This window comes from Naegleria fowleri (assembly GCF_008403515.1).
Source record: "Naegleria fowleri strain ATCC 30894 chromosome Unknown tig29, whole genome shotgun sequence".
Taxonomy (NCBI): Eukaryota; Heterolobosea; class Eutetramitea; order Acrasida; family Naegleriidae; genus Naegleria; species Naegleria fowleri.
Window position 1 is genome coordinate 244,075 of NW_025407961.1, and position 23,363 is coordinate 267,437.

Below are 23,363 nucleotides of genomic sequence, written 5' to 3' on the forward strand. Positions count from 1 at the left end.
TCTTTGATGTATGTATCCAATTCATTGTTAATGTCCATAAACTAATATACCAAACAGAGTAAAGAAGAAAAACTTACCACAGGAGTACCTCCGCTTCCTCCAAAAGGCCCAAGTCTTCGCAACTCATGAACAAGTTAAAGTCGTATGGATCATGTAATGGACAACACAAGAACAAAGAGATTAGGTTTAGAACCCTCTGATGTGACTTGAGTGGCACCACCAATAGTGACTGTTCCAGAGATTGAAAGAACAACAATCATATGATTGATGGAGCGAGAGGAATGAATCGATTGAATACTACATGGGCCACTTCCCTCTGAGTGTTCACACACTACCGTGGACCAAACCAATTTGGGAGAAAAGGTGTTACTGGAAATCTTGGACACAAAGGAATTGAATTTTCTTGTCAAACGAATGACTTTACCATCAACAACCAAAATTTTTGGATTTTCCTCAGAGGGTGTAGAATCCAAGGCGAGAGAATGTCCAACCACAACTTGATCATTGTCATCAACGACCAACGAGTTCTTTGCAAGTTTGGTTCCTGTGAATTGATCAAACGAATACACGTTTTGAAGAGTTCCATCCGTATTCAAGGTTGCGACGTATGAAATTTCTCTTGGAGTGCGGTCATTGGCATTCCATAATGAAAGAAGTGTTCCAATCACACATCGGGATAAATAGTCTGTAAAGGTATATGAAACAGAACGACCAATCACAGGAGCAGCATTAGAGTTGAGAGAGATTGAATAAACTGATCCTTCTTTGCCGTAATCGTTCAAATGCCTGCTCCACAATGTGATTCCAGCACTGTTCACCTTTGTAATGATTCCTTTTCTCAATCCATTGCCAAAGGAGAAAGAACCATACTGGTCGAATGCATTAGCAATCACATAGGTCATTGACTGATAGTCAGTGATTGCTGCTACGAGCTGAGACTCTCAGTTCGAGGAAGAAGTCACAAATTGTGATTGGACCTGAAGAGAGGTTTGTGAGGTACATGACCCATGAATGAAGGTCATGTCAGGACATGGAACCACGAGACCATACACATAGCAAGAGGCAGAAAGCAACGTGATAAGCCAAACGATGAGCACCAGCAAAATGGGTCGCGAAAATATCATCTTTAAGTTGTTGAAATTTTTTTTGAAGATGGCGTCAAAAACGATGTTTGGCGTGAAAAGTCATGCCTAGTTATTACCAAAAAAAATGATGTTTGGCGTGATTACAAAATTTCTGGAATGTCGAGGTGTTTAAGTGCACTTAAACACTACTTTCTTGTGAGAGCTCACAATTTAGGAATAAATGCCGAAGTAAATTTCATCAATTCATCTTGTCAAATATTATCAGCTGTTGTTCATAAATTCGTAGATTCACATTAGAATAATAATATTATTTTCTGAAAGCCAAACAATTATCTGTTGATTAGAGGTGTCGGGAAAAGATTCTTAGCCATCTAATTATATTCCATCAATACATGATTGTAGTCAGAGAACATGATGAAATATTTTCTTTCAATTGTTCGGAATTTCACTGAGAGCCTTTCACATTTTTGGGCAAGTCGTATTAAAACGATTATCGTCATTTTGTTGGTGGAATTTACTGTAAAAAAGAGCTAAAATAAAAAAAAATGACAGTGCCGCAGCAACACTCCAGAGAACCATCACCCACGTCATTATCACAGCCCAACCACCCAACATCGGCGGTTGAATTAAAAGAGACCACCACATCAATAACAGGTCAGGATAATCATCGACAAGAGAATTATACAACTAGAGCAGAATTGCAATCATCGACACCACCACCGAGCGAAGTGGATTTAGAGTCTCAAGTGTTTGAAGACGATGAGACCTATGCATCGAGTCATCAACCATTAATTGAAAAAAACAATCTTTCATCATCGGAAAGAAGTACAACGGGTAATAGCAATGGAGAGTCGTTGGAAGAAAACTATTTTGAGCAATCAATTTTTAAAATTGTATATAAGAGAGGCATTTGGCTGATTTTGTTGTTGATTTTACAGTCATTTTCTAGTTTCATTTTGGCGTCTTTTGAGGCATTACTACAAAAACACATTATAATTTCATTATTTCTCACAATGCTCATTGGTACAGGAGGTAATTCTGGATCACAATCAACCATTGAAATAGTTCGTCGCATTACAACTGGAGAAATCAAAAAATCCAATATTTTGTCTGTCATATGGCGTGAATTTAGGGTAGGAATTTTGTTGAGTTTGTTTGTGGGAGTTGTTGCGTTTATTAGAGTGTATTTTTATAGAGTATTTAACATGTCCACCGAAGAAATGCAAGGCATGTCACCGATTATTGCAGTATTCTATCATGTCACTTTTTTGAAAGAACTATTTGCGCTTACCTTGAGTGTGATACTAATTGTGATCATTAGTGTTTTGATTTGTGCAGCTATTCCATTATTTGTGCATTTTGTACTTAAATTTGATGCAGCTATTTCTTCGGGACCGATGGCTTCCGTCGTTATGGATCTAATTGGAGTGTCTATTACTGTGTTAGTATGTTCAATGACTCTGTAGAATCTATTTTGTAGTCAGTACGGATTTGAGGGTCCTCACTATTAAAAAAACATGCAATTTATTTATCCTCCATAAACCACATACAATCCACAACCTGAACATTTTTGTTTCATTAATCTTAATTCCTGGAATTGCTTGCCTTGTAGTCTGTTTAAATTATCCAACACAAACTTGTTGATGAACCATGTTCAATTCCTCTTTCAAGCATGATCTTGTCTTTTAAACATTTTGTCAATGATCTCTTCTTTTTCAATTGTTCGTCAGTAAGAAGTTCATTTGATGAGTTTATTTAATGAATTTTTGAATATTTGAAAAGTTGCACAAAAATGAAAAGAAGGGTTTCTTCATCCCTCGAGAGTACCTTGTTCTCATCATCCTCTCGTTCGGAGAGGTTTTCCGGTCATTATTTCAATCATCATCAGACCATCATCAAAAGTAACATCTTTAGAAAAGGACAATCATCTGATGGAAATATTCAAAAGAGACATTCCTCGATGGTAATGTCAAATCTGGATTTCGGGATGAAGGTTTTAAATGATGTATCGAAAAAGAATTATTCGACAAGCGTCCCAGTAAAAACAAAAGACGAAGATACGAAAGGTGGATTTTTAGTGGAAATTAAAAAAACGAAAATTATGCAACAAAAGAGTGAACGTGTGAGACAAATTTATGATTCCTTTAGTGATGACCCACTTGTTGTTCCTTTCTTGACAAATATTATTTCTAGCAAGAATTATGCATACACAACCGACCGAAAGCTCAAGGATACGTTCCTTTTTTTCATGAACAGAAGAAATCAAAGACTTTTAAACTCGGACTCATTTGACAATATGCCAGAAGAAAAGCAATTCGCATTATTGTGCAAGACTTTAAGCGAGGAGCTTCTTCCATTTATAAAAGAGCAGTTTGAAAATAATGATGATCCAAAGAATGTGCTGAAACCAGAATTAATGTATCAAGCATTATTTCTGCCCACAAAAATGATGAGAAATATTTCCAAAGATATTGCCCTCTACTTGCTTGAAGATAATCGCTATAAACGATTGGGAATCAATAGAACTATGGTGGAAGACGCAGTTTTGACCTACTATAGAATTAATGAGGATTTACAGGGATTCTCTGCATTTGTTACTGAACATAATTTGAAAATGACTGTACTTCGTTATCTGTTGACTATTGAACTATTCTACACAAAAGGCATGCATACAGACGCCATTCCAGTTTTTGAAAACTTTTTAGAACATCTGCTCAAGATTGAAAGCTCTATCAAAAGTGAGAAGCAATGGGAAAACATTTCCAAAGTTTTTGGATACGCTATTCAAAGTTATGCTACTGTTGGAGAAATTGAAAAAGTTGAAGAATTATTCAGCCTATGCATTCACTCAAAAGCTTTTACATTCAATGGCGAGTCCCATTTCAACACCTCTAATCCATTAACGCTGCTAAAACCACACATTCATTCATCTCTCCAAATATTCAACATTTTGATTAAGACATATATAAGACAAAACATGGTAAATCAGGCATTCAAATTGGTGGAGGTTGCTTTAACTGAGCTCATTTATTTGTCACAAAACAAAGTGAAGATTTCTCCACTCGTTAAACAAGCGAAACAGTTTGTGACAATCATCAATCCTCTTCTAAACATGCTAGTATCTAGATCCAACCTCAAAGATGCTGATAGACTTATGAAGTCAATACTTGACAAGGAATCTCCTCTGCAAAAGTCATACAATACTGCCATGAATCAGTTATATCCTCCCTCAGAATATACCATCAATCCTGATAGAATTACATTTCTAATTATTATCAGAAGATATTGCATTGATGCACAAGTTGATCAGATTGTTTACTACCTCAAAAATATGTTTGCTTATGGTTGTAGCGTAGCGAAAGATATGTACGACGATGCAGTTGTTGCCTTATCATTCAACGGACACATTTCTGCCGTAGAAAAGCTTCTCAAAATTTTATTCACTGATTTTGATTACAAATTATCTGCATATCCAGCATTTTCCATTATGAGAGCTTATATACAAATTGGCGACATTGATAACGCGGAGAAAATGTTGAAAGACTACCAAAATTTTGGAAAACCAATTATTGGAATGTATAACCTGGTCATTAGCTCATATCTGACAAACCTTCACAACTATGAAAAAGCGATTCACTATTTACATACAGCCACAGTGTTATCAAATCTAACCTTTGCTGTCAATCAACACACCTTAGCTCCTTTCATTCATTTCTTTTCCATAGCCAGTGACGAGAATATAGAAAAATGTCTCAGTAACATGAATTCATATTTAGAGAAATTCCCGAACGACTACATCTTTCCTGCCTATGTCAATGTTTTAAAGGAACTCTGTTCAAACATTCAAAAAGCAAGAAAAGGAGAAATTTCAGGCATGCAAATTGAGACCTATGTCGAAAAGTGTTTAGAAGATATGAAGGGAATGTTGTCCAAAGCAAAACGATTCATTCATGAAGAAGACAACAAACGAAGACAACAAAAACAATAAAGGGTATTTCACAATTTCACAAAAATTTGATTGCATCTTTCCTACCCATCGCCTACGACTTTGCAAAAAAGTATCTGAAAAGATCTTTTCTTGTTATCAATCAATCGTCAGGGAATCCATAGGATTGAGAGTTTTTCATTTGCCTCATACACGTGCGTCCGATCGAATCGTTGCTTCCTAATTCGTTACAAAAAAAATGAGCGCAACCAACAATCATACTCTATCGTCAGTTCCCACTACCACCACCACAAAAAATCAATTTATTTCCTCGTCATCGGCACCTCGGAACAGTTTGGGATCGAGTATAACTACATCAACGACATTCCGAGAAAAATATGTGGTTCTAATAGAAACGATATTTAATTACAAAGATGATACAAACAAGCCTTTTGAACGAGAGGATGTGTTTTGGGATGAATTGTTTTTATTAAAAATCAATAGCGGATTTTTAGAGAATAGTATTGTGTTGCAGACTGAGGAAGAATTGATACAAATGGAGCAAACCATTTTAAATCCCCTCTGTTTGAAATGTTTATTCTATATGAATGATGATTCTCCAATCCGTAGAGCTAATGCAATACATACCTTGTGTATTATATTTAAAGCATTATTTTCAAAAAGATGGAATAACTTTAGCGTTCGAGTCATGAGTTTAGTTTGTGGGTTTCAAAACGCAGACGAGTTTTTCAAAATTCTTTTAACAAGAAGCTGTCAATTATTGTCAAAGGATGTTAAAAAGGTGAAACAAATGGTCCTTGCTCTTTTTATAATTTTATTGACAGGAGCAGATAATGCCAATCAAAATGCAATCATTGATTACTTTACATTGGTTGATGTGTTTGATCCTCTATTGAATGTGATTGAAGATATCACATTTTCTCTAAAGATGAAAAAGAATGCCATCATTTGCCTCTCTCTTCTCTGCAACTATAGAAAGTATGAAATTTCTGACAACAAATATATCAGTCACATTGCTTCGATTCAGAAGCCTTCTTCAATGATTGCGCTAGCAGACATGATTACAAGCGCTCTCTTTGTTTGGAACGAAGCATTTGAACAGACTATCCAGCAACAAAGCTTGGTGTCATATGTATGGTCCTCTATATTTGGATCCTCATCAAACGATACTACAAAGAAAGCTCGAAGTGTGAATGAAACATCTGGATCATTGTTACTCTTTTACGAGCTTGCAAACCATAATAACGACTTTGTTGGATCTATGACCAGATCTCTTGCTCAAATGACCGATGACACTCAAGACGTGCTTTCCAAAAATATTAAGGACCAACTGGATCAAATGCAAAAAACCAAAGTTGTGAAATCGTGCCCTCTCATCTTTCAAGAATTCCTCAAATTTTGTTCAGTACTTTTTCAAGAACCATTCTACACCACCAAATATGTTGCAGTTGGCTCTAACTCTAAATCCTCTGAAGACATTACGAGCCAGTATTATACTCACTTTTGCCTTCTGATCATTTTATGCTTGATTGAGAAAAAGGTTTTCAAAAAGTATATTTTTGATATTAACACCAAGCTAGATTTTTTTCTATTCAAAAAGGAGAATGGAGTTTTTGTTAAGAATCAATATCATGGATTTGGAACAGTTGCAAAAGTATTAATGGAGCTATTAATTGACTTTGTTTTTCACCATTTACAGAGAAAGCATTTTCCAGTAGATTTAACGATAAGGGCTCTTTCTGCCATTCATCTCTTGATTTGCCAAAGCAGAAAGTATAGAGTTCGTTTTGCAGTTGATTGGGACACTTTGTGGAACGCTCTTACAAAGATTTGTGATATTGTTGCTAAAGATGAATGCAGTAAGGACTTGGAAAAAGCTTCACTAGTTTTAGAGAAGGTATTGAAGCTTTTCAACTTGGGAATTTTAAAAGGTGAAGCGTTTTTACCAACAAGAAAGCATCATGAACAAATGATTTATCAATTCATAAGACATAGCTCTGTTTTTGATCAATTAACGGATTGGATCGAAAGAAACCTTAAAAAAGTTAATCCAAACAGGCAGTTACTGACAAATATTTCCACAATAATCAGCCAAATTGGAGAAGAAATTGACATGAAACATGGTAGCTATCCATCAGAAGATCAAGTTTATTTAATTATCAAACAAACCTATCCAAACCTCAAACTAACAGATTTCCAAACATTAGAAGATGTTGATGAATATGTTGAGAATCCAAACGAAACCAATTTCTTTACTCAATTAATGAGAGTATTTATTTTTGACTGTAAAACTTTGGTGAACAACTCTTTTCTCAGCCAAAAGAACAATTAGTGAACCGAAGCAATAAACACCGCCTTCCACTGTCGAAAAACAAATTTACGATAGTGACTTTAATTGTATTGTAAATTATTCCACAAACCCTACTGAATTAAATCCAAATAGCATATCAATTCTTTCACCGAATTGAAACGTTTGGATTGCAAATAAATATGGTTTTGCTTGAGATGAATCTTGAAGATGTTGTTTTGCATACGAATATCATAGATTGATGTTTCAGGATACTTGAAGAGAATTAGATTCAATTCTGGAGAAATCGAGAAAGAGTCAATATCCTCTCTAAGACATGTTTCGATTCGAGCACAAAGTAATTTATGCCTCAAGTACTTAAACACATTTTCAAAAATAATCGTCGATTTTCTGAACGTGTGTAAAATTCAATCTCGTCTCATGAAATACTTACTCCAAGGTTAGAGAATTGTTTCTGACAAGATCATGAATTTGAATAAGGGCGTCTTGAAGAAGGGTATCAACAACTTCATGTGACACATATTGTGAAGCAGATGGTGAAACATTTACCATCCTTGTCTGAATTTCCCAGAAAGGCTTTTAAAGTGTTAAAGACAATAGTTTCAAATTCGATAAATAAGACGTACCGATGTCTGAGATTCTACTAAAGAAACAACTAACACTGAATTTCCTGAAATTTGTATCTTAATCTCTAGCTCTGTGAGCTCCATGACAGGAAACTCAGCTTTCGTTTTTGACGTCACACAATTTACAAGCTTTAAAATTACCAAACATTTAGAAAGAGCAGTATCTGAGTGAACACTTACCATATCAAATAATTCTAAATAGAATATAGATTGCTGTGCTCTGTCAAGAACATGGTCAATAGTCTTTAGGGTTTCAGGGTAATGTTTTAAAATAACAGATGACAGCAAGACTCTTTTACCGTAGGTAGCAATTGCAGGAATGATGGCATCAATCTGATTTGTGTTCTTCTTTCTAATAATCTTTACAGGAATGTATTCATACAGTTTTATGGCTGGAAAATTAAAAGCAAGGTCTAAAATAATGGTATTAGTGCTTTGAGTGTCAAAGCTCTTCAATTTCCACTTTTTTTGTAATTGGAAAAGCTGTTGATAAAAAGATGCTGTTTGTGTCACTCTCTTGCTTAGTTGATCTTTCCCAGTTTTCAAAATACCATGAGTATTTACAAGTTGTTCGATTCTACTTGGAAATAACTCTCCAGCCTTTTCGCTCGTTTTCAAATCTTCATTAAAAGATCTGTGAGCGTGCACAGTTTCAATTAATTGGGCTCTAGATTCATTTTTATCTTGTTCTTCGGAAGCTTCCTTCATCATCCTAGAAATATCGGTAATATATTGTATTTCATGTATTGCTCCTCTAAGTTTGTACACAGTTTTTTCCCATTCCATATCTTGTATAGCCCTTATCTGTGGAGGAGGCAATGTTTGAGTATCATCTACACGAATAGACTCTAATTGTCGCTGTTTGAGAGTAGGCAGAAAATCAAATTTGCTATGAATGATCCGAGCAAAGTTTTCTTCTGCTCCCAAGTTTGGAACACGAGTTTCATTTCCATTGATATCGTAAGATTGAATCCGATACTCTTCGTAGGCGTCTAAATTAATTTCCAATGATGATGATGATCCACCTTCGTTTGCTGATGATGCTTCGGACGACGCTGTTGCGATCATTTTTAAAAATTGATGAATTCCAGAACAGAGGACACGCTGAAAATTTTTTGGACTGCATTGTAAAGTTCAAATGAGGGTTGACCAAAAATTATCAAAAAATTCGTTTGAAAAAAAATACGCCAAAATCACTCTCTTTTCCTATAGGTTGGTTATCACATTTTTCAACTTGATAATATAGTCTTTCTTATTTTGAACCTTCCATGTCAAAATAATCATTCATTTAACAGAATGCCATCACATCTTTTCGATAAACTCTTGGTCCAAATCGGTAGAGCTTGCACACCACTTTACGGTGCCAACCAAGGAAAGTTGCTCGTTATTGTCGATGTTCTTGATGCCAACAGAGTTTTGGTTCAAGGTCAAGATATTCCAAGACAAGTTGTTTCTACTGGTGATATCCAATTGGTAGATGCTGTTGCCAAGATCACCAACAAGTCAACCACAGAGGAAGTTGCCAAGGCTCTTTCATCCTCCGATATGCAAAATGCTTTGTTGAACACATCAGGTGTTAAGAAGGCATTGAAACAACAAAAGAGAAAAAGCTTGAACGATTTCGATAGAGTCAAAGTCCAAATCTTGAAGAAGAAGAAGAACGCCCTCTTGAGAGAGAAATTAAACGCTTTGGTTCAAAAGAGTGGAAGTGAAGTTGTGAAGAAGCTTGCTGCCAAGAATGCTCCATTGAAGCAATAAATCCCTATAAAACTTAATTAATTTCAACATTGGTGATATTTATTCTCGTTTTTCTTCCTCAATCTCATTGAATCGCTTTTGGAGAACTTTCATACCTTCTTTTTGATAGCTCTCTTTTCGCTTCTTGGTGGACGGAGCAGTGCTCGATTTAGCAAAACCAAGTCCAGAATGTTTTTCAACGGGCTTGACACTAATAGGAGCCGTAATACCAGATTTGTTTCTTCCAAGGCCTTCTCCTTTTGTCCAGCCAAGTTTCTCTAAAAGCTTCTTACCAACATTTTCGTCATCAATTTCCTTCTTTTCCACTTCCTCAATGCTTTCTTTTGGTTTAACATCTCTTTTACGCTTAATCCCTTGCTTTGTGGAAGATGAGGTTGAAGGTTCTGCTTGCAGTTGAGCGAGCTCAATTTCTTTTTCCAGTATTTTAAGCTGTTCGTTGAATTTAGGGTTTGGTACAAACCCTCCAGAACTAATCACTTCTACAATTTCTTCTTTTTCTTCAGAAGTTTGCGGAAGTAAGGGTCCAATCACTGTATTTCCATCAATGACTGATTGAGTCGTCTCGGATGTCGTTGTGTCAGTAGCCGATTCCTCCTGAGGAAAGGGAATATATGTTTTCTTTTCCTCATCATAATACATCCAAACGCCAGCTGCACAATCGTAGTAATATCCAGTTTTTGTGTCATAGTAGTAATTCAATTGACTGTTGTAATAATATCCTGTTTCTTCATCAAAAACAAAGCCACATTGTGACAGAGATTTGTTCGATATTTCATCCTTTGTTTCAATCTTCTTTTGTTTTTCTTCTAACTTCTCGTCAGTCCCAGTATAATTATAAAGAGCATTCCACTGAGCCACATTGACATCTTCAGTGGCAGGAACTTCTGTCTCTGGTACATGTTGTCGTTTAGCATAGGCTACATTCACGCGTACACCATCAATAAACAACTCTGAGCACATTGAAAGAACTCGAGTTGCATCTTCTACAGAGTAAAATTCTACAAAACCAAATTGCCTGGAAATCTGAGTTACCTTGTCTTTTATAACTCTACAGGCTTTCACTGGAGCAAACTGACCAAACACATTCAATAACTAAAATATGGTAAGATTTACAAATGAATTATTTCAATCATACCGTTGTTTCAGTCGTAAGGATATTAAGACCTCTTACAATCAATTCAACTGTTGGAGGTAATCCGTCATTTTGAGATATGTTTTCAGATTGTTTAGTAATAACTTCTTGTGCTGTTTCATCTCGTGGATGAGAGCATCCAAAACAAGAATCTCTGTGCATAAAATTCTGTGTGTTGCACTATTAAAATGATCAATATCAAATGTTAAAGAATAATACTACTTACGTGACCACAAATCCAGTCTTGATATATTTGCTCCTTGTAAGATTCCTCTTGTACGTTCTCAGATGGCTTGGCAATTGGAGCAGCTTTATGACTATATTCCAATTCAACATAATCATTTCCTATAAACATTCCTCCAGCAGTTGAATCCATCAGCATTTGACTTTCTTCCACCGTCGAAAAATCAACAAATCCAAAACCTCTACTTTGGCCTGTTTCTTTGTCTCTCACAATTCTAACACGAGTGGGTACTAGTCCGTGAATGTTATAAATAATATTAGTAATTTCTTCTTCGTTAGCAGAGTTAGAGAGGCCTTTGAGAATAACAGAAAGAGTTGGTTGTGTTTGTACAAATCTTCGTTCTTCCCATTGTTTGCGCTTCTTCTCTCTAAATTTTTGTTTAACCTCTTCAGGGTTCTTGAACTTTTCTTGTAATTGTTCATACGCTTGTGTGTGTTTAGGTTTCAATGAATCTTGCGATTTCGTATGATGCTGATGGTATGGTCTTTGTGTATTCCGATTGTTGTTGCCGTGATGTGTTTGCTGTGATGATACGTTTCTAATTTAAAAATAAATTAAAGCGGAATTTTGACACCATGTATGATCAGCAACAAGATCAATTCCATAAATTTGTTTTACAAAATCAGTCATCATCAAAGAGAAAATTTACATATTGACCAAACCGAACCTGTTACTACCAGCATGATTGAATTGTTGTTGTTGTTGCGGCATTTTTTCAAAGTATGGTTTCGCATCCATCAGCAAAAAATGAAGAGAAAACTCAACGACGCAATCGCTTCCAGTTCTTCTCTTGGAAGCATTTCGGAGGGATACAAAAGTGATGATGAAAAGAGTGATGATGTAGGAGGGGAATCAGAAGTGGTAAATGTAGAAGAAGATCATATGGATGAAAAAGAGAATAATAATAACGATATTAATTATGCATCTTCTCACAATATTGCTCCTTCCGATGGAAATGAGGAATTTGATATCGAGCAAATTACTGGATTTTCAGCTTGTTCAAGCGTTGAAAATTACGAGTTTTTGAATAATATTGGAAGCGGAACGTTTGGAGTTGTCAGTCGAGGAAAATGTAAAACTACAGGTGAAATTGTTGCTCTAAAACGGATTAAATTGATGAAAGACTTTACTTCAAAAGAGGGATTTCCTTTGACTGCTCTTCGTGAAATGAACACTTTACTCCAAATGCGACACGAAAATTTAGTGTGTGCACGAGAGGTAGTGTGTGGATCAGATCTCAACAAAATATTTATTGTGATGGATTACATGGATCATACTCTCAAGGATGTGATGGAAAGATATCGTTTCAGTGTCAGTGAAGGAAAGAGATTAATGATTCAACTCCTTTCTGGATTGCAATACATCCATGAGGATTGCTGGCTAATTCATCGAGACTTAAAATCTTCCAATATTTTGCTAGGTACATATTATTGATATTTAATCCGATAATTGTTATTATTTTTATTATTTTCGATAACTGTTGATGAAATTCTCTGTGCAAGGCAGATAATCAAGGCTGCTTAAAAATTTGTGATTATGGATTGACAAGAAAATATGGTTCTCCAATTAGGGATAATTATACACCAGTTGTGGTGACTCTTTGGTACAGAGGTGAGTGTTTACATTTAGAATAATCATAAGTGTTGAAGCGAAATTTTGAATTGTTTTAAGCACCTGAGCTATTACTTGGAACAAAAAAATACTCGACTCCAATAGACATGTGGAGCGTTGGGTACGTTTATAATTTTTGTAAAGTATAATGCCTTTTTACCTTTGCTTATTAGATGCATATTTTATGAAATTATTACAGGAGAGGTTTTGTTTACAGGAAAGGATGAAATTGATCAAGTTAAAAAGATTTTCGAGATACTAGGAAAACCAACTGAACAAGAATATCCTGGATTTACACAATTACCAGCGATAAAAAAATTCAAATGGCAAATAGATAACATTAAGGGAAGAGCCTCATTAATTAAACGTCTCAAGACCCAATTTCAGTTATCAGACTCTGGATGTGATCTATTGAACAGGTTACTATGCTTTGATCCAGATAAGAGAATTACAGCAAAAGAGGCGTTGTCACATCCTTTTTTCAAAGAAGCCCCTCTCCCTCAAACGAAAGAGAATATGCCATCATTTCCATCCTTGCAAACTATAGACAGCTCTAAACGAAAACATGCTTCCTCATCGGAAAGTTTTGACCATCCTCCACAAGTTTTTCGGTCGGATGCCATTGCGATGGAAAATGAATTCAAGAGATTCATGGAGCAATAAATTTAATGCAACCAAAAGTGTGGTGTGACCGTTACGAATTTTAAATTCTTTTTCGAAAAACAAAAAATAATCATCAACTCTCTCTCTGAAATGGCACAAGCTCGAGGAGCTTTCATTGTCTTTGAAGGTCTTGACCGATGCGGAAAGACCACACAAACAAATTTACTTTTAAATTTTCTGAAAAGTAAATATCCTCAAGTTCATGAAACAGCATTTCCCGATCGCTCGACGGATATTGGAAAATTGTGTGATGCCTACTTGAGAAATAAAAACAACATGAACGATAATGCCATCCACTTGTTGTTCTCCGCCAATAGATGGGACAAGATGGCATGGATTGAAAAAACATTACTATCAGGAGAGCATATTGTGTGTGGACGATATGCATACAGCGGTGTGGCTTATAGCGCTGCAAAAGGAATGGATAGGCGTTGGTGTCAAGCTCCTGATGTTGGTCTTATTGAGCCAGATCTTGTCATTTATCTGAAAGTGGATGCTAGTGTCGCTTCGTCACGAAAAGAATATGGCATGGAACGATATGAGAAGGAAAAGTTTCAACAATTAGTGAAAGATCAATTTGAAGTGCTTTTTGAAAATGATAAGAAAGTTAAAGTGATCGATGCTACAAAGAGTATTGAAGAAATTGCTCAAGAAATTGCCTTAATTTCGGAACAAGTTATTGAGAAGGTGAAATATGAACCATTAGATAAGTTATGGACAAGTAACTAGATTCTAAACCTCTTTAACTAATTATAATATATATATACAGTGTGTAATTTTAATTCGAAATTAGGTTATTCTCATGAGCCCACTTTGCAATGATTTGAAGAATGATATTCTTTTCTTCTCTGTTTGAGTTCTTGAGCATGTGCACAATGTCCCGCAGAGTTTCGCTTGGTTCCTTACCGATAACGATTTGCTGGAACACACCAATACATGCTCCTCGTTTACCTTCCCAAAACTCAGAATTTGAGTCTAACCTCTCCAAAACGTCGAACGCTTTAGCAGCATAATAGAAAGATCCAATCTTGTAACAATCATTAGCAATGAGCTGCAGCAAGTTCATGGCATCAATTGAGGTTTCCATTTTAAGGTAGAGCTCCCAAGCAAGTTCTGGTTTCCCATTCATAATATAACACCTTGCAAGCCAGCTGTTGTACACATAGTCTCTTCTATAACTTTCATCTTGGACAGCTAATAATATTTTTTCTGCATCCTTGTAGTTTCCAACGTAGGCATGAGCGATTCCATAATTCCAGTTGAAATCGTCATCATTTTGGAAGAAATTTTCTATGGACTGAAGATATACAATGACGTCACTAAATCTTTTTGTTAGGAAAAAGCATGATGCCATACACTGTCTTCCAGGAATTGTGTCACATTCAGTATCAGATGTTCCTACCAGTTGGAAGTAATGTTCAGCATTTTTCAAATGCTCTCTTGTATCATGAAGTTGACCTTTACAAGCATTTACCACTCCTTTTAAGATATATTCACTTGCCTTGACTGGTTCTAGATCCTTGATAAGTTCATATGCCTCGTCTACATCCCCATTTTTCAAGTGATAAATAACCAAGTTGAGTCTCGCCTCAGGTAACACATCAAGTAGAGGCGGAAGAACTTGTAAAGCATTTTCTCCATTCCTAAATACGACCATATTATGCTTGATAAGATAGTTCTCTGAAGTATGAGATGTTTGTTGAAGCTCCACAATAGGTTGAAGAACTGCTTCTGCTTTTTTGCCCGAGTATGTTTTAAAAATGTTACACGCTTTCAGGTTTAGAGCTGTTGGGCTATTTGGGTGTTTTTGAAGATAACTGTTGAGAACTTCTAATGAAATATCAAAGAAATCCAATTTGAAATAACATAGAGCTACATATATATGAAGTGCCTCAAAGGAACTATCCTCCAATAGAAGGTTCTTGTAAATGTTGACCGCAGGTTGAATCTGATTTCTTGAAAAATGCATTGCGGCCAAACTCAGCTGATCCTCAATATTATTGTCACTTAATTTTTTGTGACATTGGTTCACAATATCCTCCTTTTGTAGCTTGTCTGCAATGTGAAAAAGAATTCGATTTTGGTATGGACAATCGGGACCTTTCAACACATGCTCATATGCTATTTCATATTCTCCTAAGAAGTAATAGCAACAAGCAAGTTGAAGGAATATATACGAGTCTTTGGATTTGGAATAGAGCTCCTCAAGATATTCGATTGCTTTTGTATATTCACCCAGGTGATAGCAACAATACGCCAACCAGGGTAGTGTTGGCCTCACTCTAGGATGCTCCTTTCCTAATCCCTTAAAAAACTTTGGGAAGAAATAATAATAATAGAATGGTTGTTAATGGTCATATGGATCCGAAACTTGACATACAAACCTCTAACACTGCAATTGCACCAGCAAAATCCCGCTCTTGGATCATACTGATAATATCAATTTCTGCTTGTTCCGTCTTCTTGGATCCCGAAGCCGGTGATGATTTACTTTTCGTTTGTGCTAGAGCACCTTTAACTTTGCCTGTGAGTGGTCTCTTAAACATGATGACAATTTTTTAGTGTTTTTTGTAGGCAAGTTGGCGCCAACTTTAAACCTTTTAAATTTTCATTCGAAACAAAAAATTCGTCGTCATTGATCATGTCTAATAGGGAAAGAGCATCTATTCGCTCAGCTCTGCCAAATACTCAGCAGAAAGCGTCGAGTATTGCCCGACCACGTTCCGACCATTTAAAAGGCATTACAAAGAAAACATCAGAACCTGTTTGTACCCTTTCAAACATTCCATTTACAAGAGGTCTCAATACGGTAATGATGAAATCGCATTTCTGTAGTCAGACTGAGTCGCAAAAAGAATTATTAGCCAAGTTCAAAAGTGACAGTGGTATTCTCATAGAAAAGTTTTCTCGATTCAAAAAGAAGGTTACATCTAACCGGAATCAGATAAAGACCCAAGTTCAAAATATAGAATGGACTAATGAGTGGAAACGCCTTAGAAAAATTCAACAAGAGCTTGAAAAAGATTTCGAGGAAGATCGGGAGAATCAAATTGAGAGAACCGAATATAGAAATAACTTGTTAAGACAATTACACGAGGGTGTAAATAGCCCACTAAAAAGTGTAAAAGAGTGTACATACTATTTTTTGAAGGAAAGAATATTAGAAACCTCTCACTCGATCACATCAATGGAAAATGAGATCAATCAATTATTCAAAAAATTTCAAAGTCTAAATCCTCTCACAGTAGACGAAGCCATTGATAATAATACTTTTTCGGTGGAAGATGTAATTCAAAATTGTTTAACAAGAGCAAATGTGAATTCTCAAGATGCTATCGATCCAATACTAGATCAACTTTTAACAGAGTTAAGGCATAAGTTGGAGTTCATAATTGAGGAATATAGAAAGGAGAAATTTAAACCACGCAGTCACACATGGAGCAAGGAAGATCATCAACGCTTTAAAAAAGTTTTTAAACAATTCAATAATTCATGCACGACGGCCCATCATGCAAGCTCATACTACGAAACTCTAAAATCGATCCTTCCTCACAAAACCGAGTCCGAGTTGAAAGAACACAATACATGGTATAAAACCGTCCATTTGATAGAGATCCAAAAAGTAAAAGAAAATAAGGAAAAACTGTTGAATGAGATACAAAAACTAGAAAATTTTGCAGTGGAATCAATATCTCTTCACTGTTCGCTAATGCAAGACAAAAATCGAGAAGAAGAAGAGAGACAACGCTTTTCACAATTAGCAGAGCAAACTAAAAAGTTGTTGCTAGAGCAACTTGTCATTAAAGAAGAGAAAATGAAAGAAGAAAGTGAGAGACTTGCCAAGGAAGACCAACAACGAAAGCAAGAAGAAGATCTCGAAAGACAAAAAGAGGCCAAAAGACGAGAACATTTAAAGCAACAATTAGCCAATTATCTTGCTGAAAAGGAGGAGGCAACACGTAAAAAAGAAGAGGAACAAAAACAAGAAGAAGAAGCCCTTCAAGAACAGTATCGTATTCTACAGAAACGAAACAAAGACAGAGTTGACTTTAGAAAAAACAAAGAGATCGAAAAACTCGAACAAAGAAAAGCCATGCTCAAAAAGAGGCAAGAAGAAGAACTAAAGAGAGAGCAAAACCTTAATCAGCTTATTCAGGGTGTTTACGAAGAGTTAAGATTGCTTGATATTGAAACAGATGCGAAAAGATTAATTCAACCCACTCAAAGTTTACTGAACAAACAAAAACAAGAAGATGAAATGCAACATCCATCCACTCGAAAGATTTATGGATACACAACTGAAGACTTGATGAAGGACAAAAAGTTTAAGCTTCAATTACTTCTACAAGAAGCTGGACTTTTGCACACAGAATATGCAAAAGAAGTTTTCTCAGAGATGAAACCCTCAAGGCAAACCAGAATTGATAATTTGACAAGCGAGCAAAGCAATCACTTGTTTGGTGCATCTCGAAATGCTTCCATCTAATCCTCTGAAAAATGTTTGCACATCGGCAACGCCTGTGCAACAACGGCTGTACAGTTCTTGTGCTGATCGACTTTTGCAAATCTTCATCGGAGGAGGAGGACCTTTCCGATCGTGACTCTTTGAATTCGGATGGTCATCATCAATATTCGAATGCTAGAAACATGCAACAACTGTTGAGAGATAAATTCCAAAGACAAATTCAGGGATTTCTCAAATGGTTGAAATCACGGGATGCATTCATCAAACGTGCCTCATCTCTGAAATTCATGCCGATTGAATTTATGAAAGACAAAACAGCCTTCCTAAGCTCTTCACATGTTGATTTTGTAAGCAGATTATTGATCCATGATCAAGAGCTTATTTTGAATGCTATATCGCAACATGCAAAGGCTGTATTATTTGCATCATCAGAACTGCGAAACAGTAACGAATTTTGGAGAAAAGCAATTCATCGGAATGGTTTAGTGCTCTCCTATGCACCTGAAGAATTAACCAATAACAAAGAATTTGTCACTCTTGCAGTGCAACAGAATCCACAAGCATTTAAATTTGCTTCAAAGAACTTGCATCATGACATGGATATGATTTTATTTGTTGTCGAGAGAAAAGGATTTAAATATATCCCCTATCATTACATTACAAATCGAGATTTAGTGTTAAAAGCAGTCAAAATTGATGGAAGTGCATTAGAATTCGCGTATGAGCAGTTTTTTAACGACTATGAGATTGTACTGGCGGCTGTGAAATCAAATGGTCTTGCATTACAGTTTGCATACAATGAAATGAAACAGTTAAAAGCTATTGTGTTAGAGGCGGTATCAAACAATGGACTAGCTCTAGAATTCGCTTCACCCGAGTTGACAAAAGACGAGCAAGTAGTATTAACAGCCATTGAGCAAAATCCAATGGCTATTCAATATGCCTCACACGCTCTAAGATTTAACAGTAATATTTGTTTTAAGGCCTTATACAAACTTTGTGAAAAATACCCTCACACACTTGGACATCAACAAATTTACAAGTACATTGAACAGTATTCATCTGTGCTTGGAGATGAACTCAACAAGTTACTTAATCTAAAGAGCATTCTCACAAAAATGTTATTCAGTAATCTATTCGTTCTAGATCATGCTTCTCCAGAATTGAAAAACGATAGACAATTCGTTCTGTTAGCATTGCAGGAAAATGGTAACGCCTTAGGGTATGCTAGTCACGAATTGAGAAATTCCAAAGAAATTGTATTGAAAGCTCTCAAGAGAAATGGAACAGCACTATGTTTTGCATCGGATCAATTACGTGACAATGAAGAAGTGGTCTTGAAAGCCATAAACAAATGTGGATCTGCTCTAAAATTTGCATCTGAAAGACTCAAGAACGACAGAGAAATAGTGTTGCAAGCCATCAAGAGAGACTCAAGAGCCTTAGAATTTGCAAGTGAAGAATTAAGAAATGATAAGGAAATTGTGATGGAAGCTGTTTCTTTGAGTGCTTATGCGCTTAAATTTGCCTCTCCAAGATTGAGACAAGATCGACAAGTTGTATTGAAAGCTGTCTCAGTGCGTGGAGGAGCCATTGAATTTGCCTCAAAAGATTTAACAGATGACAAAGAAGTGGTAATGACAGCCATATCCAATGACAGCTCTGCACTTGGATATGCCTCTAAAAAACTGAGAAAAGATAAGGAACTTGTTATGAAGGCAATTTCTATGGATGGAAATGTCATTGAGCATGCCTCAACCGTGTTACAGAATAATAAGGAGATTGCAATGCAGGCTGTAAAAAGAAATGGCTCTGCTCTCAAGTACTTACCATCACACTTCAAAAATTCGAGTGATATTGTGTTAGAAGCTGTTAAAAATGATGGAAATAGTTTACAATATGCGTCATCAAAATTAACAAATTCAAGAATGATAGTAATGGAAGCAGTTAAGCAAAATAGTAAGGCATATATTTATGCTGGTGACAAATGTCAGGACGATATCGATATTGCTTTGCAAGCAATTCAGAAAGATGGTATTAATTTTAAAAGTTTGCCTTGGTTCGTTCGACATGAAGAGAATATACTCATGAAAGCTGTCAAATTCGATCCCTCAGTTGTAAAAAAAGTGTTCACACCGAGTAGAGAAGTGATGTTAGAAGCTGTCCAACAACAAGGTTGTTTATTGTACAATTCTTTGTATGTGAGTGATAGAGAAGTGGTGCTGGCAGCTGTCAGACAAGATGGATTTGCTTTGCGATTTGCTTCTGACGATTTAATGAATGATCCAGAATTGGTAGCAGAAGCATGTCGAGTCAGTGGATTTGTTTACACTTCACAAAATATTGATTTTGAAAAACTGTATCGAGCAAGATTAGAGGAATGCTATGAAGGATGTTTTGTGCCTCCAACCATTCTAGAGTAGTATTGAGTGTCGATGGAGCACTCTAGATGTTCATTCAGTTATAACCAAAGCTTTAGAACAGAGATTCCAGCAATTTTGAAACGTCGAGAACTCGTTTGTGAATAAACTAGACATTTTATGAAAAACTTATTTCAAGGAATCACTAGAAGAGGCTGCATTCACATTTTCCAAAAGCACTCGATCGGAAGACAAGGCAGCCCCACGTTTCTCGATAGATGATGTGGAAGAAGAGGATGCAATGTTGCCACTACTGGTACTTTTTGACTCATCACTTCCATTACTGTCATCATCCACAAATCGTTCCGTTAATGCGTGAGAAACAAATTCAAACACTGAAAACATGATAGCAGTTGAGAATGTCACCCACATCACTCTCGGTGTCACACCCTTGAAAAACCCTCTCCATCCCTCTTCCTTCATGATATGTCGAAACATACTCAGAAAACCACCTCGAAATGAAATGGAAGTTTGAAGCCGAGTTTTGATGACATCAATAGGATTACTTAAACATGCAGCCACACCACCTGCCGTTCCTCCAACCAAGATTGATTCTAAAACACTTAATTTGACTTTTGGTGGTATCGTTTTTAACATGTAATTTCCATTGCCTTGTGATGTCACATCCAAATGATTATTATTACTCGATAATTCCATTTCTTGTTGTTTCATTGCTTGTTTTTTTCGTTTCAGAATTGTTTTTTTTAACAATTCATACAATAAAAATTGTGTCATACTATAAGGAATGTCTCTCACCATCGTTGCAGAATATCCTCGAAATAATCCTGTCACTCCCTCCACCTTTGCCACTTGATAAAAAGTTTTCCAAGTCGCTTGTTCTAATTGATATTGAGGTAAAGTATTTGTTTGGAAACGACATTTGATCAATTCAGATGGAACAAATACTAAACTTCCCATAAACTCTGCAATACTACCACTAAGCATGTATGCAAAATGTTTGTGTTCTCTTAAATATTCAGAATGTTGCATTGAGAAACGTTTCATTGATTCATAAGTTCCAAAGTAGATGGCACCTGCTGGTAAACTTCCAAACATGGTAGGGACCTGTGTTTCATCCATGGTGAACATTGTTGATGTGGTATGTATTAATGTAATCACAACAATTCATGTCCACATTCAACAAAATTCAACACATCATGTGGACATGGTAAAATTTCACACGTATATTTACAAAATTCACACACGCACATTTGATAACAATCATAATAAATACATGAACACACACAAACTATTTTTGATCAACACCTACCCATCCTCTAAATAATCCTCTCATTCCTTCTTGTCTTGCAATCGTCCAAAATGCATCAAAAACATTCCGATACACAAATCGATTTGTTGTTTGACCACCAGCAACGACCTCTCCCACAAATTGCTGTCTTGTTTTCACTGTATCCAAAGGTTGTAATAATGTATCTGAAACAATTGCAGCCATCGATCCACTAATAAAATCAATCCATCTCAATTGTTTGACTTGTTTTTTTGCAAGTAAGGTGGATTTATCATTACTCAATGAGGTTGGTTCTTGTTGTTGAATCATGTAGGAATGAGGAGGAAGAAAGGTATGATGATGAGTCTGATGATGAGAAGTGTGGTGGTGATTCTGATGATTCTGATGAGGAGATGGTGAGTTCGGAGATGATGTTAAAGAAGAAGGAACAGAACCCACGTGATGACTACGAGTTTCTGAAGAGGTTGTTGGAAGAGAGGAAGACTTCATTTGTGTGTGTCTGTGATGATGATGGAAATATATTCAAAATTAATTTAATCAAAATACGATTGAAAAGAAGAAAATTTCCGAAAATGATTCACATTCCAATTAAACACCACAAAAGTACTTTTGATAAAAATTCAACACGAGAGTCTTGTTGTTGGTCAAGAATGGTGTTGTTATTGTAGTACTGCCTACTGGTGACAAAAGGTCGACTTTCGAGTAATTTTTTCTTTTCGCTCTCTCTCTCTCGCGTGTGTGTCTCTGTGTTTGAAAATGTTAATTAAAATGATTGAATTGTGCCGAAAATGGAAATCAGGCCATAGGTGAAGAGATAATGATGGAAGAAACCACAACTCTAATAATTATTAATTGAGACTATGCCACAATTTCAGAACCATCTCAGGTAATTTACGTTGTTAAATGTTTGTTTCAAGTTTGAATGTAATTGAACCTTAGAATTTATCATTGATTCTCAGAAAGAAGAACAATTATCGATGAAGAAGAACAGTCTGTGGATGTCAGAACGACATGATTCCACTTTTGGCATGTTAGAATAAGAAATAATGTATTGCAGTTTTTGCCTTTTACAATTGAGTAGTCATTGTTGTTGTGTTTTTATCGTACAATACTATCATACATAATTAGGAACATAGGAAAACTCTCTCCTTATGTGAGGATCTTAATATCATGGTCATTATTTACAAACATGTTTCCAAACTCAGTGCGCACACACATTCATAGTCACACATTCATACTCTTCAGTGTTTTTTCTTTCTTATTAAATCTCTTGCAAAGAGATGGCCATAGGAAATTGGTTGTACAGTTTCAGTTGAAGATTCTTCTGAGGATGTCACTGAATGATCTTCAACTGCCTTCGATGCAAGTGCAACCACATAGGACCCATGCATGGGATGGTGAGAGGTCTTTGCGGAGTTGTAATGATGGAATGGACCATTCTTACTGGTGGTTGATGTGGTGGTGGTTTGATGATGGTTGTTTGTTGTTGATCGAAGCTTCTTTAGATCTCTTGAGAATAGGGATGAATAGGAACGAATAGGATGAGAAGATGAAATGAGTTCTCGAATGATCATGATCGAATTGGACTGAATCTGGTTCTTAAGAATGCCCAACGTCACTACTTTATGCAAGGAGGAAGAGGAATATAGCATGTTGTTGAATGAATCTGAAGGAGTAGTCTCTGAATACTGTCTGACACACAACCCTACAACAATGGTGTTGCTTGTTTTTTGTAGCTTAAAATTGCAAGAGTTTCCTTGAGGGCAGTTTTGCATTTTCGCGTATTTATAAAAGGAATGGAATTTAGGAAATTTTGCAAGATTGGAATCGAATCAACCTGCTCACACACATAGGTC

The 23,363-nt window shown here is 36.0% G+C and overlaps 14 protein-coding genes across 14 annotated transcripts; 8 read left to right on the forward strand and 6 right to left on the reverse strand.

Moving 5' to 3' along the window:
* Window positions 1-149: 149 nt before the first annotated feature.
* FDP41_002336 (uncharacterized protein) lies at window positions 150-902 on the reverse strand (the record flags this gene model as incomplete). The annotated part of the gene is made up of 1 exon (XM_044705519.1): window positions 150-902. One exon carries the CDS (start codon window positions 900-902, stop codon window positions 150-152), a length of 753 nt encoding a protein of 250 aa, XP_044563229.1.
* A 728-nt stretch (window positions 903-1,630) lies between these two features.
* FDP41_002337 (uncharacterized protein) lies at window positions 1,631-2,551 on the forward strand (the record flags this gene model as incomplete). Its single annotated transcript, XM_044705520.1, has 1 exon — window positions 1,631-2,551. The coding sequence occupies one exon, from the start codon at window positions 1,631-1,633 to the stop codon at window positions 2,549-2,551; it is 921 nt and encodes a 306-aa protein (XP_044563230.1).
* A 326-nt stretch (window positions 2,552-2,877) lies between these two features.
* On the forward strand, window positions 2,878-5,073 carry FDP41_002338 (uncharacterized protein; the record flags this gene model as incomplete). The annotated part of the gene is made up of 1 exon (XM_044705521.1): window positions 2,878-5,073. One exon carries the CDS (start codon window positions 2,878-2,880, stop codon window positions 5,071-5,073), a length of 2,196 nt encoding a protein of 731 aa, XP_044563231.1.
* Window positions 5,074-5,269: 196 nt separating this feature from the next.
* Window positions 5,270-7,363, forward strand: FDP41_002339 (uncharacterized protein; the record flags this gene model as incomplete). Its single annotated transcript, XM_044705522.1, has 1 exon — window positions 5,270-7,363. One exon carries the CDS (start codon window positions 5,270-5,272, stop codon window positions 7,361-7,363), a length of 2,094 nt encoding a protein of 697 aa, XP_044563232.1.
* Window positions 7,364-7,452: 89 nt separating this feature from the next.
* On the reverse strand, window positions 7,453-9,033 carry FDP41_002340 (uncharacterized protein; the record flags this gene model as incomplete). Its single annotated transcript, XM_044705524.1, has 4 exons — window positions 7,453-7,729; window positions 7,773-7,915; window positions 7,966-8,094; window positions 8,146-9,033. 4 exons carry the CDS (start codon window positions 9,031-9,033, stop codon window positions 7,453-7,455), a joined length of 1,437 nt encoding a protein of 478 aa, XP_044563233.1.
* A 70-nt stretch (window positions 9,034-9,103) lies between these two features.
* On the forward strand, window positions 9,104-9,723 carry FDP41_002341 (uncharacterized protein; the record flags this gene model as incomplete). Its single annotated transcript, XM_044705525.1, has 2 exons — window positions 9,104-9,177; window positions 9,261-9,723. 2 exons carry the CDS (start codon window positions 9,104-9,106, stop codon window positions 9,721-9,723), a joined length of 537 nt encoding a protein of 178 aa, XP_044563234.1.
* Window positions 9,724-9,762: 39 nt separating this feature from the next.
* On the reverse strand, window positions 9,763-11,810 carry FDP41_002342 (uncharacterized protein; the record flags this gene model as incomplete). Its single annotated transcript, XM_044705526.1, has 4 exons — window positions 9,763-10,815; window positions 10,859-11,035; window positions 11,082-11,637; window positions 11,767-11,810. 4 exons carry the CDS (start codon window positions 11,808-11,810, stop codon window positions 9,763-9,765), a joined length of 1,830 nt encoding a protein of 609 aa, XP_044563235.1.
* A 36-nt stretch (window positions 11,811-11,846) lies between these two features.
* FDP41_002343 (uncharacterized protein) lies at window positions 11,847-13,373 on the forward strand (the record flags this gene model as incomplete). Its single annotated transcript, XM_044705527.1, has 4 exons — window positions 11,847-12,519; window positions 12,606-12,710; window positions 12,771-12,831; window positions 12,884-13,373. 4 exons carry the CDS (start codon window positions 11,847-11,849, stop codon window positions 13,371-13,373), a joined length of 1,329 nt encoding a protein of 442 aa, XP_044563236.1.
* A 90-nt stretch (window positions 13,374-13,463) lies between these two features.
* On the forward strand, window positions 13,464-14,102 carry FDP41_002344 (uncharacterized protein; the record flags this gene model as incomplete). Its single annotated transcript, XM_044705528.1, has 1 exon — window positions 13,464-14,102. One exon carries the CDS (start codon window positions 13,464-13,466, stop codon window positions 14,100-14,102), a length of 639 nt encoding a protein of 212 aa, XP_044563237.1.
* A 49-nt stretch (window positions 14,103-14,151) lies between these two features.
* Window positions 14,152-15,919, reverse strand: FDP41_002345 (uncharacterized protein; the record flags this gene model as incomplete). The annotated part of the gene is made up of 2 exons (XM_044705529.1): window positions 14,152-15,687; window positions 15,758-15,919. The coding sequence occupies 2 exons, from the start codon at window positions 15,917-15,919 to the stop codon at window positions 14,152-14,154; spliced, it is 1,698 nt and encodes a 565-aa protein (XP_044563238.1).
* A 95-nt stretch (window positions 15,920-16,014) lies between these two features.
* Window positions 16,015-17,859, forward strand: FDP41_002346 (uncharacterized protein; the record flags this gene model as incomplete). The annotated part of the gene is made up of 1 exon (XM_044705530.1): window positions 16,015-17,859. One exon carries the CDS (start codon window positions 16,015-16,017, stop codon window positions 17,857-17,859), a length of 1,845 nt encoding a protein of 614 aa, XP_044563239.1.
* Window positions 17,860-17,870: 11 nt separating this feature from the next.
* FDP41_002347 (uncharacterized protein) lies at window positions 17,871-20,261 on the forward strand (the record flags this gene model as incomplete). Its single annotated transcript, XM_044705531.1, has 1 exon — window positions 17,871-20,261. The coding sequence occupies one exon, from the start codon at window positions 17,871-17,873 to the stop codon at window positions 20,259-20,261; it is 2,391 nt and encodes a 796-aa protein (XP_044563240.1).
* Window positions 20,262-20,387: 126 nt separating this feature from the next.
* Window positions 20,388-21,996, reverse strand: FDP41_002348 (uncharacterized protein; the record flags this gene model as incomplete). Its single annotated transcript, XM_044705532.1, has 2 exons — window positions 20,388-21,323; window positions 21,529-21,996. The coding sequence occupies 2 exons, from the start codon at window positions 21,994-21,996 to the stop codon at window positions 20,388-20,390; spliced, it is 1,404 nt and encodes a 467-aa protein (XP_044563241.1).
* Window positions 21,997-22,748: 752 nt separating this feature from the next.
* On the reverse strand, window positions 22,749-23,159 carry FDP41_002349 (uncharacterized protein; the record flags this gene model as incomplete). Its single annotated transcript, XM_044705533.1, has 1 exon — window positions 22,749-23,159. The coding sequence occupies one exon, from the start codon at window positions 23,157-23,159 to the stop codon at window positions 22,749-22,751; it is 411 nt and encodes a 136-aa protein (XP_044563242.1).
* Window positions 23,160-23,363: the final 204 nt, after the last annotated feature.